Source organism: Aethalodelphis obliquidens, unplaced genomic scaffold, assembly GCF_003676395.1.
Source record: "Aethalodelphis obliquidens isolate GAN/ISIS:26980383/991018 unplaced genomic scaffold, ASM367639v1 scaffold1, whole genome shotgun sequence".
NCBI classification, from domain to species: domain Eukaryota; kingdom Metazoa; phylum Chordata; class Mammalia; order Artiodactyla; family Delphinidae; genus Aethalodelphis; species Aethalodelphis obliquidens.
In genome coordinates, this window is record NW_020837945.1 from 25382997 (window position 1) to 25397618 (window position 14622).

General features: G+C 35.0%; 1 protein-coding gene across 1 annotated transcript in view; it reads left to right on the forward strand.

The window, feature by feature from the left end:
• Window positions 1–14622, forward strand: part of TMPRSS15 (transmembrane serine protease 15) — a 133512-nt gene that overhangs the window by 70674 nt on the left and 48216 nt on the right. Inside the window, exons 14-16 of the mRNA XM_027101029.1 lie at window positions 474–563; window positions 3092–3217; window positions 5187–5327. Coding sequence (XP_026956830.1) covers window positions 474–563; window positions 3092–3217; window positions 5187–5327 — 357 coding nt within the window. The remainder of the gene's footprint in view (window positions 1–473; window positions 564–3091; window positions 3218–5186; window positions 5328–14622) is intronic.

A 14622-nucleotide genomic window follows, 5' to 3' on the forward strand; every position in this document is an offset into this window, starting at 1 on the left:
GGATGGTGAAGCTTCTTCTCTACTGAAAAAAAAGTAGGAAAAAAGAAGAAATAACAAGAAATGGCAGGATTAGTAATTTACTAGTCCTTCTCATAAGAGAGTGACAGATGTAAGATTTGTTCTATTATGAAGATTCATCTTTTTTTCTACAGTAGAGCATTGATACCTTATTTCATGAAGCCTATTTATAAAAGATGCTTTCAAAATTGTTTTCTTGCCTAAATAATTTTGGGAAATGCTGAATACTATTATGCCTTCTTGGAGAATCACAAAGAACATAAGAATATTTAAGGTTTTGAGAAATTCTTCAGTAAAGAGACCTGTTAACCTATATTTTTCCCTTACACAAACTCTAAAATGTATCTGTCAAAACCAGTATTCCAAGAAATATAATTGGAAATTTATGGGCATATAGTATTATGTCTGAAATAAACAATATGTTACTAATGATTTTTCAATGCTTTCCTTTTCAGCGGACTGTGGAGGACCTTTTGAACTGTGGGAGCCAAATACAACATTCATGTCTATGAACTTTCCAAACAACTACCCTAATCAGGCTTTCTGTAAGTCATTTCTTTTCCAGCCATGAGAAACAAATGTATATATCAAAGTTACATTCTCCCCTTGACACAGCAAAGTAATTATAAATTTGCTGTATCTGAATACAACTACCACATCTGTGAGATTGTTTAATAGAATGATAACAAGAATAACAATAATTAATTACTAACTTTTTAGCATTTATTTTATGCCAGTCACTGCACTAATGCTTTATATACCTTATTTTAGACAGTTCTCACAATAATTCTTTAAAACAGATGATATTATTATATTTCTCAAATTTAAAAGTTGAATAAAACCAGTAAGTGAAAGAGGCAGCCTTACCCCAGACACCACTCCCCTTGATTATGCATATAATGTTTATGGTGTGTATAACAAAGTTGCAATTCCATAGAATAAGGTCAGTGGAAAGTATAAAAAGCAAAGAGCCAGTTGTGACATACACACCCTTTATAAATATAGACTAAGGTCAATAAAGCAGGCAGTTATAGTAATGTGATTAGATTCCCAATATAAAAGATGAACTAATAAAGAGGATCACTAAAATATTCTAAGTCTAGAGAGAATAGACTAGTATGCTAAAACCATAAAAAGCTTGTCTCTAGGTCATTAGTCCTAAATAGAGAAGCTCATAAGGCTGCTTAGAGATTGTCTGTGTTAAAGATGCAGATTCCCAGGCCCATCCTACAAAGATTCCACTCCAGTAGTTCTGAGAAACAGACATGTTCTTCCCCTGCCTTTCACAGCCATCCATGACACCACCAACCTAAATGGAAAATTCTACCAGTGAAAAAAATGCCCCAATGATAGTGAAAACTGTGTCATTAGAAAATGTCATTTCTTCCTTCAAATGATCCAGAGATAAGTATTATTTTGATAGGATAATAGAGTCACTATTATAGGGAGATATCTGATTCCAAAAAAATAAACAGCCATTAATCTAATTTGACTTGTATGGGGAACCAGAGATGATCATCTCTTCTTCGCATTGGAAATATCTTTTAAACGTGTCATTTGTACAAAGTAATGATTTAAAAATATCTGAAAATAAGCAGAACATTGAAAGAACAATTTGGAGAAATTTATTAAATTTATTGATTTATTCAACAAATATTTATTGAATGCTTCATCTGTTAGGAACTGAAGTAAGTAAAGAAGAAACAAACATAATTCAGTCTACATAAGGATTCAGATAAATTGTCAGGCATCACAAAATGTCTAAGGTACTGTTTGTAATAAGTGCAAAGGCAGGAGACTGTGGAGGGACATGAGAGGTACCTAACATACAAAAAGTTCAGAGGTAGAAGACCTTGATTTTTTTTTCTTGAATTTTCAAGCAAAGTTAAGTAATAATAACAAATGAAGTGTGAAGGTATTTCACACCACATTAAGCAGTTTGGATTTTATTCTGAGAGCACTAAGGAAACTTTAAATGGTTTAGAGGAAAATAGTGATGAAATCATGTTTGCATCTTCGATGGATCCATCTGGCTGTAGAATCAGAGACAGGTGGTAAGGGAGCCATCAGCATCAACAATTAGGAGATGAAAAATAAAGGTGACTTGAACTCAGATAGTGGCAGTGGAGACTGAGAAGGAAATAGGATTCCAGGGATATAGGAGGTAGTACTGGCAGCCTTGGTGATTGATTGGATGCAGTAGGAGAGAGGACATCAAGGGAGATGCAGAGGTTTCTGGTATAGAAACTATGAGTAGATGATTAGTGGTGCTATTCACCAAGATAGGAAGAATGAAAAAATGAATGAGTTGGGGAAAGAGATAATTGAGTGTTCCCTGTATTACACGTTGAATTTGAGATACGTACATCTGTACACAGTAAATAATTGAATAAATGGATCTGCTTCTCAAAAAAAAGTGTAGAAAATAAAGACTTACATGTCATTACTATGTTGATGAAATGATTTCCTTAAGAGTGAATGAGAACACTCAAGCAGAATGAGGAAAGAACCTAGAACAAAATCTAAAGACTAAATCTTTTAAGTAATCAATAAAGAACAAGGAGTGTTTGTTGTTACTAAGGCTAGTAATTTTGTTTTGTTTTGTTCCAAAAGGAACTACCATCATATGACACATATAAATAATGGCAACAATTGCTTAAAGAAATACTAAAGTTTAGTTGCCCTACAAATTGCATTTTAATCACTTCGTTTTCCTCTGCATTTAGTCATGGAAATAAAATAAATGCAAATAGAATATTCACATCTTTGACATTCATAAATTTTAGATTGTAGGAGTAAAAGCCTATTGGCAAGCTTTGATTAAAGTATTCCATTTTATATGAAATAAAGCAAATTCAATTACAGTAAATTATTTCGTATTTAGTTGAAATTTTACTACAAATATTCTGGAATAGACAAAATGTTTCTTCACACACACAAACAGCTTGTAATATTGGTTTATATAAAATGAAATAAATCTTTGAACGTAATTTGAAATTCTCAAGAGATTGAAGTTTTGAAGAGAAATCAAAAGAACTATGTTTAAACTATGTTGTTATTTATTACTTTTAAGGTGTTTGGAATTTAAATGCACAAAAGGGAAAAAATATTCAGCTTCACTTTCAAGCATTTGACTTAGAAAATATTGCAGATATTGTTGAAATCAGAGATGGTGAAGGAGATGATTCCTTGCTCTTAGGTAAGTCTCCAGTTTAAATATTGTGAAGGTTGTATGGCTCAAGACACTGGACTGATGGAGAGAGCATTTCTCAATAAATGTAGTCACTCTTTTACAACTAGCAAAGTGAAATTACAGCAGTAGAGTAACATGTCAAACTGTATGTCACACTTCCAATATGGGGAGTGTTTACAATGATGACAGAATGGTATTTTTCTGAAGCATTCTTGGCAAACGAGGATTCGTAGTTTTGATTCAGCAGTTCCTACCAGCTGATATTAATTTACTACAATAAGCATTACACTTTAGAGACTAAAAGCTAAGAACATCCATTATGCAGTTTTCTATGCATTATGTGTACATCGTATTTCCAAAGATAGCTATTATATTATGTTTTATTTCACTTCAAACTAGAGGAACAATTGTGTTTGTTGTGCAAAATTTTTAAATGCTTTTTACTTTGAGTTTCACTATTATTTTGATTGTCTGTGTCTCTAGTACTAGCTGCTTCTATATAAGTATCTGAGAATGAGTCAAAAGTTGAGCAAGTTGATTTTTCCCTAACATCTGTTGATCATTATTTTTTTTAAATAGACATAGGGGGAAAGTGTTCTATTCTACAGGAAATTATTATACCTAGATCATAAAATACATGTTAATATAATAAAAATCTATCAAGTATAATGGCTAATATCTTGCTCAATTACTACCAATTTTTAAGAAAGAAGTGTCTCTTGATAAGTCACGCACTGAACTATGAAAATACATGAAATGTCAACTGGACTGCAGAAACAGCACACTTTACAAGTGAAAGTATTTTATCTAACTGTACTTTAGACCTGTATTAATTATTTCCTATAAAATCCAGTCAGATAGCTATACAATCACATGAACACTGCAGCCAGTGGATGAAGACTCCAGAGGGCATGCTCTATAGCAATGAAGGAGCAGAGTGGTGGAGAGGGTTCCCCAGCCATACTAATCAGTCACCATTATGTAGGCTCTTCAGAAAAATCCCACAAAGTTCTAAAGTACAAGTTTCCTGGGAGAGGATTTTGAGAGTCACACACAGAACAAATAACAATGAAAGTCTCGGTGAGGTGAGGAGCCTTGTGCTAGCAAGAACTGAGGAACTTCAAATTTGATTTTCAATACAGTTATAAACACATTTTGAGTAGTTTTTCCATTTTCAGTTTACTCTGTCTTTCTAATAAAAACTTCAGTGTTCTCATGATCTAAGAAAAATCAATTTTTATCATTTCACCTCTTAGTATTTCCATTAATCACGGAAAAGTAAATACGAATTCCAAAAGGATCTCAGAATCATCCTTTTCAAATATGTAGGTGAGAAGTTCTTTTGATACAGAATCACTTTCAAGGATTCCAATATATAAAATATTTAATAAGATGAATGTATTTTTAAACTAACTGAAGCCTTTAGTTTTTAATAAAGAATATTTTATTGTTTATGAAACCCTCAAAGCCCAGGGATTAGAGGGAAAAAATTGAAAACCATCATTTAGGTTTATATTATCAGTCTCTAATTAATTCATCTTTCAGATTAGGTTAGTGATTCAATTTATAAAAAATATAAAATAAATTTAGACAAAAAATTATTAAGGGAGACTATAAGCTCTGTTATTTTATAAGGGTCTTTAAAAACAGGCAAACAATTATTTTTCTGTGATAACATGAGCTTTAAATAGTAGTGATGCAAAGCCAGACAATATTATGAGTAATTCATCATTAAATTATAGAGCTGCAGAAACCTTAAGTAATACTGGAAAAGATCAGTAGAGAAGTTGGCTTTCCTAGAAGCAGTGCCTAAAATGTAAGAGAATGTATGCATTTACTTACATGTGGTGCTTCCTGAGCAAGCCAGGCTGCATGTTTCATACCTCTGGGAGACAGAACTGAGAAAAAGTGTATATTCCTTCTAGAGTCAAAGGATCATCTCACTAATTTTTTTTTTTTTTTTTTTTTTGAGCAGCTGTGTACACAGGGCCTGGTCCAGTAAAGGATGTGTTCTCAACCACCAACAGAATGACTGTGCTTTTTATCACTGATGATGTGATGGCAAAAGGGGGATTTAAAGCAAATTTCACTACTGGCTATCACTTGGGGATTCCAGGTAAGTGCACTCGGGATTACATGCTGCCTTGTAACTTTTGGAGCAAAACAGTAGAAACATACAGGAGGGAAGATTTGTTCAAGATGGCGGAGTAGAAAGACGTGCGCTCACTCCCTCTTGCAAGAGCACCTTCACAGCTAACTGCTGAACAGTCACTAACAGGAAGACACTGGAACTCACTAAAAAAGATACCCCACATCTAAAGACAAAGGAGAAGCTGCAATGAGACAGTAGGAGGGGTGCAATCACAAAATCAAATCCCATAACTGCTGGGTGGGTGACTCACAAACTGGAGAACAATTATACCACAGGAGTCTACCCACTGGAATGATGGCTCTGAGCCTTTGTCAGGCTTCCCAATCTGGGGGTCTGGCAATGGGAGGAGGAAATCCCAGAGAATCAGACTTGAAGGCTAGCAGAATTTGATTTCAGGACTTCAACAGGACTGAGGTAAACAGAGACTCCACTCTTGGAGGACACACACAAAGTAGTGTATGCATCAGGACCCAAGGGGAAGGAGCAATGACCCCATAAGAGAATGAACCAGACCTACCTACTAGTGTTGGAGGGTCTCCTGAAGAGATAGCAGGTGGCTGTGGCTCACCATGGGGACAAGGACCCTGGCAGCAGTAGTTCTGGGAAGTACTCCTTGGCATGAGCCCTCCTGGAGTCAACCATTAGCCCCACTAAAGGGCCTGTAGCCTCCAGTGCTGGGTCACCTCAGGCCAAACAACCAACAGGGAGGAAACTCAGACCCACCCATCAAAAGACAAGGAGATTAAAGTTTTACTGAGCTCTGCTCACCAGAGCAACAGCCAGCTCTACACACCACCAGTCCTTCCCATCAGGAAGACTGAACAAGCCCCTTAGATAGCATCATCCACCAGCGGGCAGACAACAGAAGCAAGAAGAACTATAATCCTGCAGCCTGTGGAACAAAAACCACATTCACAGAAAGATAGACAAAAGTAAAAGGCACAGGACTATTTACCAGAAGAAGGAACAAGATAAAACAGAGAAAAACAATTAAATGAAGTGGAGATAGGCAACCTTCCAGAAAAAGAATTCAGAATAATGATAGTAAAGATGATCCAGGACCTCGGAAAAAGAATGGAGGCAAAAATCAAGAAGATGAAAGAAATGTTTAATGAAGACATAGATGAATTAAAGAATAAACAAACAGAGATGAGCAATACAATAGCTGAAATGAAAAATACACAAGAAGGAATCAATAGCAGAATAACTGAGTCAGAAGAACGGATAAGTGACCTGGAAGACAGAATGGTGGAATTCACTGCCGTGAAACAAAATAAAGAAAAAAGAATGAAAAGAAATGAAGACAGCCTTAAAGACCTCTGGGACAACATAAAACGCAACAACATTCACATTACAGGGGTCCCAGAAGGAGAAGAGACAGAGAAAGGACCTGAGAAAATATTTGAAGAGATTATAGTTGAAAACATTCCTAACATGCAAAAGGAAATAGCCACCCAAGTCCAGGAAGCACAGAGAGTCCCAGGCAGGATAAACTCAAGGAGAAACACACCGAGACACATAGTAATTGAATTGGCAATTTTTTTTTTTTACATCTTTATTGGAGTATAATTGCTTTACAATGGTGTGTTAGTTTCTGCTTTATAACAAAGTGAATCAGTTATACATATACATATGTTCCCATATCTCTTCCCTCTTGCATCTCCCTCCCTCCCACGCTCCCTATCTCACCCCTCTAGGTGGTCACAAAGCACAGAGCTGATCTCCCTGTGCTATGCAGTTGCTTCCCACTAGCTATCTATTTTACGTTTGGTAGTGTATGCCACTCTCTCGCTTTGTCACAGCTTACCCTTCCCCCTCCCCATATCCTCAAGTCCATTCTCTAGTAGGTCTGTGTCTTTATTCCTGTCTTACTCCTACGTTCTTCATGATATTTTTTTTTCTTAAATTCCATATATATGTGTTAGCATACAGTATTTGTCTTTCTCTTTCTGACTTACTTAACTCTGTATGACAGACTCTAGGTCCATCCACCTTACTACAAATAGCTCAGTTTCATTTCTTTCTATGGCTGAGTAATATTCCATTGTATATATGTGCTACATCTTCTTTATCCATTCATCTGATGATAGACACTTAGGTTTTTTCCATCTCCTGGCTATTGTAAATAGAGCTGCAATGAACATTTTGGTACATGACTCTTTTTGAATTATGGTTTTCTCAGGGTATATGCCCAGTAGTGGGATTGCTGGGTCATATGGTAGTTCTATTTGTAGTTTTTTAAGCAACCTCCATACTGTCCTCCATAGTGGCTGTATCAATTCAGGGCAAATATTAAAGACAAAGAAAAATTATTAAAAACAACAAGGGAAAAATGACCAATAACATACAAGGAAACTCCCATAAGGTTAACAGCTGATTTCTCAGTAGAAAAACTACAAGTGGCACTATATATTTAAAGTGATGAAAGGGAAGAACCTACAACCAAGATTACTCTACCCAGCAAGGATCTCATTCAGATTCGATGGAGATTTCAAAAGCTTTACAGAAAAGCAAAAGCTAAGAGAATTCAGCAGCACCAAACCAGCTCTACAACAAATGCTAAAGGAACTTCTCTAAGTGGGAAACACAAGAGAAGAAAAGGACCTACAAAAACAAACCCAAAACAATTAAGAAAATGGTAATAGGAACATACATATCGATAATTACCTTAAATGTGAATGGATTAAATGCTCCAACCAAAAGACACAGGCTCACTGAATGGATACAAAAACAAGACTGTATATATGCTGTCTACAAGAGACCCACTTCAGACCTAGGGACACATACAGACTGAAAGTGGGGGGATGGAAAATGATATTCCATGCAAATGGAAATCAAAAGAAAGCTGGAGTAGCAATATTCATATCAGATAAAATAGACTTTAAAATAAAGAATGTTACAAGAGACAAGGAAAGACACTACATAATGAACAAGGGATCAATCCAAGAAGAAGATATAACATTATAAATATTTATGCACTTAACATAGAAGCACCTCAGTACATAAGGTAAATGTTAACAGCTATAAAAGAAGAAATCAACAGTAACACAATAATAGTGGGGGATTTTAACACCTCACTTACACCAATGGACAGATCATCCAGACAGAAAATTAATAAGAAAACACAAGCTTTAAATGATACAACAGACCAGATAGATTTAACTGATATTTATAGGACATTACCTCCAAAAACAACAGAATAAACTTTCTTCTCAAGTGCACATAGAACATTCTACAGGGTAGATCACATCTTGGGTCACATCAAGCCTTAGTAAATTTAAGAAAATTGAAATCATATCAAGCATCTTTTTGGACCCCAATGTTATGAAATTATAAATCAGTTACAGGGAGAAAAACATAAAAAACACAAACACATGGAGGCTAAACAATACGTTACTAAATAACCAAGAGATCACTGAAGAAATCAAAGAGGAAATAAAAAAATACCTCGAGACAAATGACAAGGAAAATATGACGATCCAAAACCTATGGGATGCAGCAAAAGCAGTTTTAAGAGGGATGTTTACAGCAATACAATCTTACCTCAAAAGACAAAAAAAAAAAAAAAATCACAAATAAACAATCTAACCTTACACCTAAAGGAACTAGAGAAAGAAGAACAAACAAAACCCAAAGTTAGTAGAAGGAAAGAAATTATAAAGATCAGAGCAGAAATAAATGAAAGAGAAACATAGAAAACAATAGCAAAGATCAATAAAGCTAAAAGCAGGTTCTTTGAGAAGATAAACAAAATGGATAAACCTTTAGCCAGACTCATCAAGAAAAAGATGGAGATGACTCAAATCAATAAAATTAGAAATGAAAAAGGAGAAGTTAAAATGGATACCACAGAAATAAAAAGAATCATAAGAGATGACTACAAGCAACTCTATCCCAATAAAATGGACAACCTGGAAGAAATGGACAAATTCTTATAAAGGTATAACCTTCCAAGACTGAACCAAGACAAAATAGAATTTCTGAACAGACCAATAAGGAGTAATGAAATTGACACTGTAATTAAAAGTCTTCCAACAAACAAAAGTACAGGATCAAATGGCTTCACAGGTGAATTCTATCAAACATTTAGAGAAGAGCTAACATGCATCCTTCTCAAACTCTCCCAAAAAATTGCAGAAGAAGGAACACTCCCAAACTCATTCTACGAGGCCACCATCACCCTGATACCAAAAACAAAGATACTACAAAAAGAAAAGTACAGACCAATATCACTGATGAATATAGATGCAAAAATCCTCAACAAAATGTTAGCAAACAGAATCCAACAACACATTAAAAGGATCATACACCATGATCAAGTGGGATTTATCCCAGAGATGCAAGGATTCTTCAATATATGCAAATCACTCAATGTGGTACACCATATTAACAAACTGAAGGATAAAAACCACATGATCATATCAATAGATGCAGAAAAAGCTTTTGACAAAATTCAACACCATTTATGATTAAAAACTCTTCAGAAAGTGGGCATAGAGGGAACCTACCTCAACATAATAAAGGCCAAATACAACAAACCCACAGCAAACATCATTCTCAATGGTGAAAAACTGAAAGCATTTCCTCTAAGATCAGGGACATGACAACAATGACCACTCTTGCCACTGTTATTCAACATAGTTTTGGAAGTCCTGGCCATGGCAACCAGAGAAGAAAAAGAAATTAAAAGAATACAAATTGGAAAAGAAGAAGTAAAGCTGTCACTGTTTGCAGATGACATGATACTATACAGAAAAAATCCTAATGATGCCACCAGAAAACTACTAGAGCTAATCAATGAATTTGGTAAAGTTGCAGGATACAAAATTAATGCACAGAAATCTCTTGCATTCCTATACACTAACAATGAAATATCCGAGAGAGAAATTAAGGAAACAATCCCATTCACCATTGCAAGAAAAAGAATAAAATACTTAAGAATAAACCTACCTAAAGAGGTAAAAGGCCTGTACTCAGAAAACTATAAGACACTGATAAAAGAAATCAAAGATGATACAAACAGGGGCTTCCCTGGTGGCACAGTGGTTGAGAGTCCGCCTGCCGATGCAGAGGACATGGGTTCGTGCCCCGGTCAGGGAGGATCCCACATGCCGCGGAGCGGCTGGGCCTGTGAGCCATGGCCGCTGAGCCTGCGCATCCGGAGCCTGTGCTCCGCAACGGGAGAGGCCACAACAGTGAGACACCCACGTACCGCAAAAAAAAAAAAAAAACAAAAAAAACCCAACAACAACAAAGATGATACAAACAGATGTAGAGATATATCATGTTCTTGGATTGGAAGAATAAATATTGTGAAAATGACTATACTAACCAAAGTGATCTACAGGTTCAACACAATCCCTACAAAATTACCAATGGCATTTTTCACCCAACTAGAAAAAAATATCTTAAAATTTGTGTGGAGACACAAAAGACCCCAAATAACAAAAGCAATCTTGAGGGAAAAAAATAGAGCTGGAGGAATCAGACTTCCTGACTTCAGACTATCTGCAAAGCTACAGTAATCAAGACAATATGGTACTGGCACAAAAACAGAAATATAGATCAATGGAACAGGATAGAAAGCCCAGAGATAAATCCACACACCTATGGTTAACTAATCTATGATAAAGGAGGCAAGGATATACAATGAAGAAAAGACAGTCTCTTCAATAAGTGGTGCTGGACTACCAAATGTAAAACTGATAGCTAGTGGGAAGCAGCTGCATAGCACACGGAGATCAGCTCAGTGTTTGTGACCACCTAGAGGGGTGGGATAGGGAGGGTGGGAGGGAGGGAAATGCAAGAGGGAAGAGATATGAGGATATATCTATATGTATAGCTGATTTACTTTGTTATAAAGCAGAAACCAACCACCATTGTAAAGCAATTATACTCCAATAAAGATGTTAAAAAAGTATAAAATAAAAATTAAAAAATAAGTGGTGCGGGGAAAACTGGACAGCTACATGTAAAAGAATGAAATTACAACACTCCCTAACACCATACACAAAAATAAACTCAAAATGGATTAAAGACCTAAATGTAATGCCAAAAACTATAAAGCTCTTAGAGGAAAACATAGGAAGAACACTCTATGACATAAATCACAGCAAGATCCTTTTTGATCCACCTCCTAGAGTAAGGGAAATAAAAACAAAAATAAACAAATGGACCTAATGAAACGTCAAAGCTTTTGCACAGCAAAGGAAACCATAAACAAGACAAAAAGACAACACTCAGAATGGAAGAAAATACTTGCAAACAAATCAATAGACAAAGGACTAATCTCCAAAATATCCAAACAGCTCATGCAGCTCAATATTAAAAAAACAAGCAACCCAATTAGAAAATGGGCAGAAGACCTAAATAGACATTTCTCCAAAGAAGACATACAGATGGCCAAGGGTCACATGAAAAGCTGCTCAACATCACTAATTATTAGAGAAATGCAAATCAAAACTACAATGAGGTATTACCTCACACCAGTTAGAATGGGCATCATCAGGAAATCTACAAACAGCAAATGCTGGAGAGGGTGTGGAGAAAAGGGAACCCTCTTGCACTGTTGGTGGGAATGTAAGTTGATACAGCCACTATTGAGAACAATATGGAGGTTCCTTAAAAAACTAAAAATAGAATTACCATATGACCCTGCAATCCCACTACTGGGCATATACCCAGAGAAAATCATAATTCAGCACACACACGTACCACAATATTCATTACAGCACGATTTACAATAGCCAGGACATGGAAGCAACCTGAGTGTCCATGGACAGATGAATGGTTAAAGAAGCTGTGGTACATATACACAATAGAATATTAGTCAGCCATAAAAAGGAACAAAATTGGGTCTTTTGTGGAGATGTGGATGGACCTAGAGACTGTCATACAGAGTGAGGTAAGTCAGAAAGAGAAAAACAAATATCATATGCTAACACATATGTGTGGAATCCAGAATAATTGTACTGATGACTAGTTTGCAAGGCAGAAAGAGAGACACAGATGTAGAGAACTAACGTATGGACACCAAGGCGGGAAAACAGGGGTGGTGGTAGGGGTGGATGAATTGGGAGATTGGGATTGAAATATATACAATAATATGTATAAAATTGATAACTAATAAGAACCTTCTGTATCATGGAGATATATAGATATATATGTAGATGTAGATATAGATATCAATATTTTCATTCATATATGTAAAATATAACTCTGCATTCAACAGTCTATAGAGAATTTTTATAGCTTGCTTCTCCCCTTGTACTATGATTTTTTTAAATACTTCTGTCCCACAACTTAGTAGTACTCTCTAGATACAAATATGTCAGAAAAACAGAATACACATTCCTTCCTACCTCTATCCTTCCCTTCCATAAGAGATTGTGGTCAGTTTGTCTTTAATTAAAATGTCTAGAAAAGAGGTAGTGTTGGAGCATTGTTCATCATCTGGCCTATTATCTGATCCTAGAATCATCTGTACAAATCTCTGCTCCTCTACTTACAACTGGCCTAAAACTTAGACTCCATGCCAGAAAGTTGTATGCTTTCAGCATTACTACAAATATGAAAATTGACCTGTAGCTTATATACCCTCTGGCCCTGAAAATAAGTCATAACAATTGTTACTACCCAAGCTACTTAGGTGAGAGTAAGTTGTAGCCCAGCCAACTATCCTGTTCCTCAGAAGAATTTTGTGATGTTTTAGAAGCAGCTACTTATGATTTATAAGCAATGTTGACATGAATCAATCAAAAAATCCATTAGTGAAGTAAACAAAAAAATCAATTAATGAAGTATATAAACAAAAGTTCAACTAAGGAAGTAAACAAACAAAAATATTAAGGACTATGAAAGAACATACAACACCAAAGGAAAGCAATAAAGACTTTTAGATCAACAGAAAATTGGAATTTATCTTAAAATAGAGTACATGAAAAATGAGAAAAATATAGAAAGTGATATGATTTATAATTATTTTAATTTATAAATGGTATTATTTATTTTTAAATTATACTTATAATTATTTTTCAAAATTTCAAAAAAGAAAATATATTGACATGAAAATATAGTTATGTGTATAAATATATAATGTATAAATTATATATTATACATTATGTATAAATATAATGTATAAGATATATAGACATAGAGATATAATGTATAAAAATCAGAAATTAACTTAGAGGAGAAGTAAATCACTGCCTTGGAAAATATTAATCAAGACAATTTTCAGACTACCATTATGAATTGTCACTATTCTATCCCTATGGCCACCTTTGGGCAGAGGAATTTCTCGTTGAAACTCTACCACAACCAGATTATTATTTCTGACTTGATCAGAAGTTTTTGTTAATGGTGTGAACTGCACAGTTTATTTTGCACACCTATTCAAAAACCCTGGCACCAAAATACCACATTGTCACAAAAGTGCAGCACAAAAGCATGATCAAGTAAGCAAAAACAATAGGTAAAGAGATGGAAAAATGTGGGAGTCTGTGATGGGCAAACAGGAAAAAGACCAACCCACAAGTTGAAAATAATAGAACCAGTTAAAACTAACACTGAAAGGTGTAATGGGAAAAAACGATATACTTTCTAGATCTGATTAAAGTGACTGAAAAATCATGAAGTCTTATTGCTTACTGTAAAAAATTTATAAGCAGAAATCAGTGTTGTAACATTTCCTGTTTAAAATTTTTAATTTCAAGAGGAAAATTTTTCAGCAAATTTTTTTTCACATCTTTATTAGAGTATAATTGCTTTACAATGGTGTGTTAGTTTCTGCTTTATAACAAAGTGAATCCGTTATACATATACATATGTTCCCATATCTCTTCCATCTTGCATCTCCCTCCCTCTCACCCTCCCTATCCCTCCCCTCCAGGTGGTCACAAAGCACCGAGCTGATCTCCCTGTGCTATGTGGCTGCTTCCCATCAGAGTCAGCAAATTTTTTAAGGAGAATAAACAGAATCATTTTTCAAAGATGTCAAAAATCAGTTCAGCTTTATATTTTAGTCATTTTATGGTGAATATTTTAAAACAACAGAGTGACATTTCTAAATTTTTGAGGAGAAACTTCTGCAATAAAAAACGTATAGACATCAATATCACTTGTATTTGAATGCTATAGAATTAAGTGCTCAGTTCTATAAAGTATTTTAAAATAGAGCAAGAAAATACGTAATAGTTATTCTCTTGGAGGGGTGAGCCTCCAAACTTTTTTCCAAGGATGTCATGAAAGGAACTTTTGA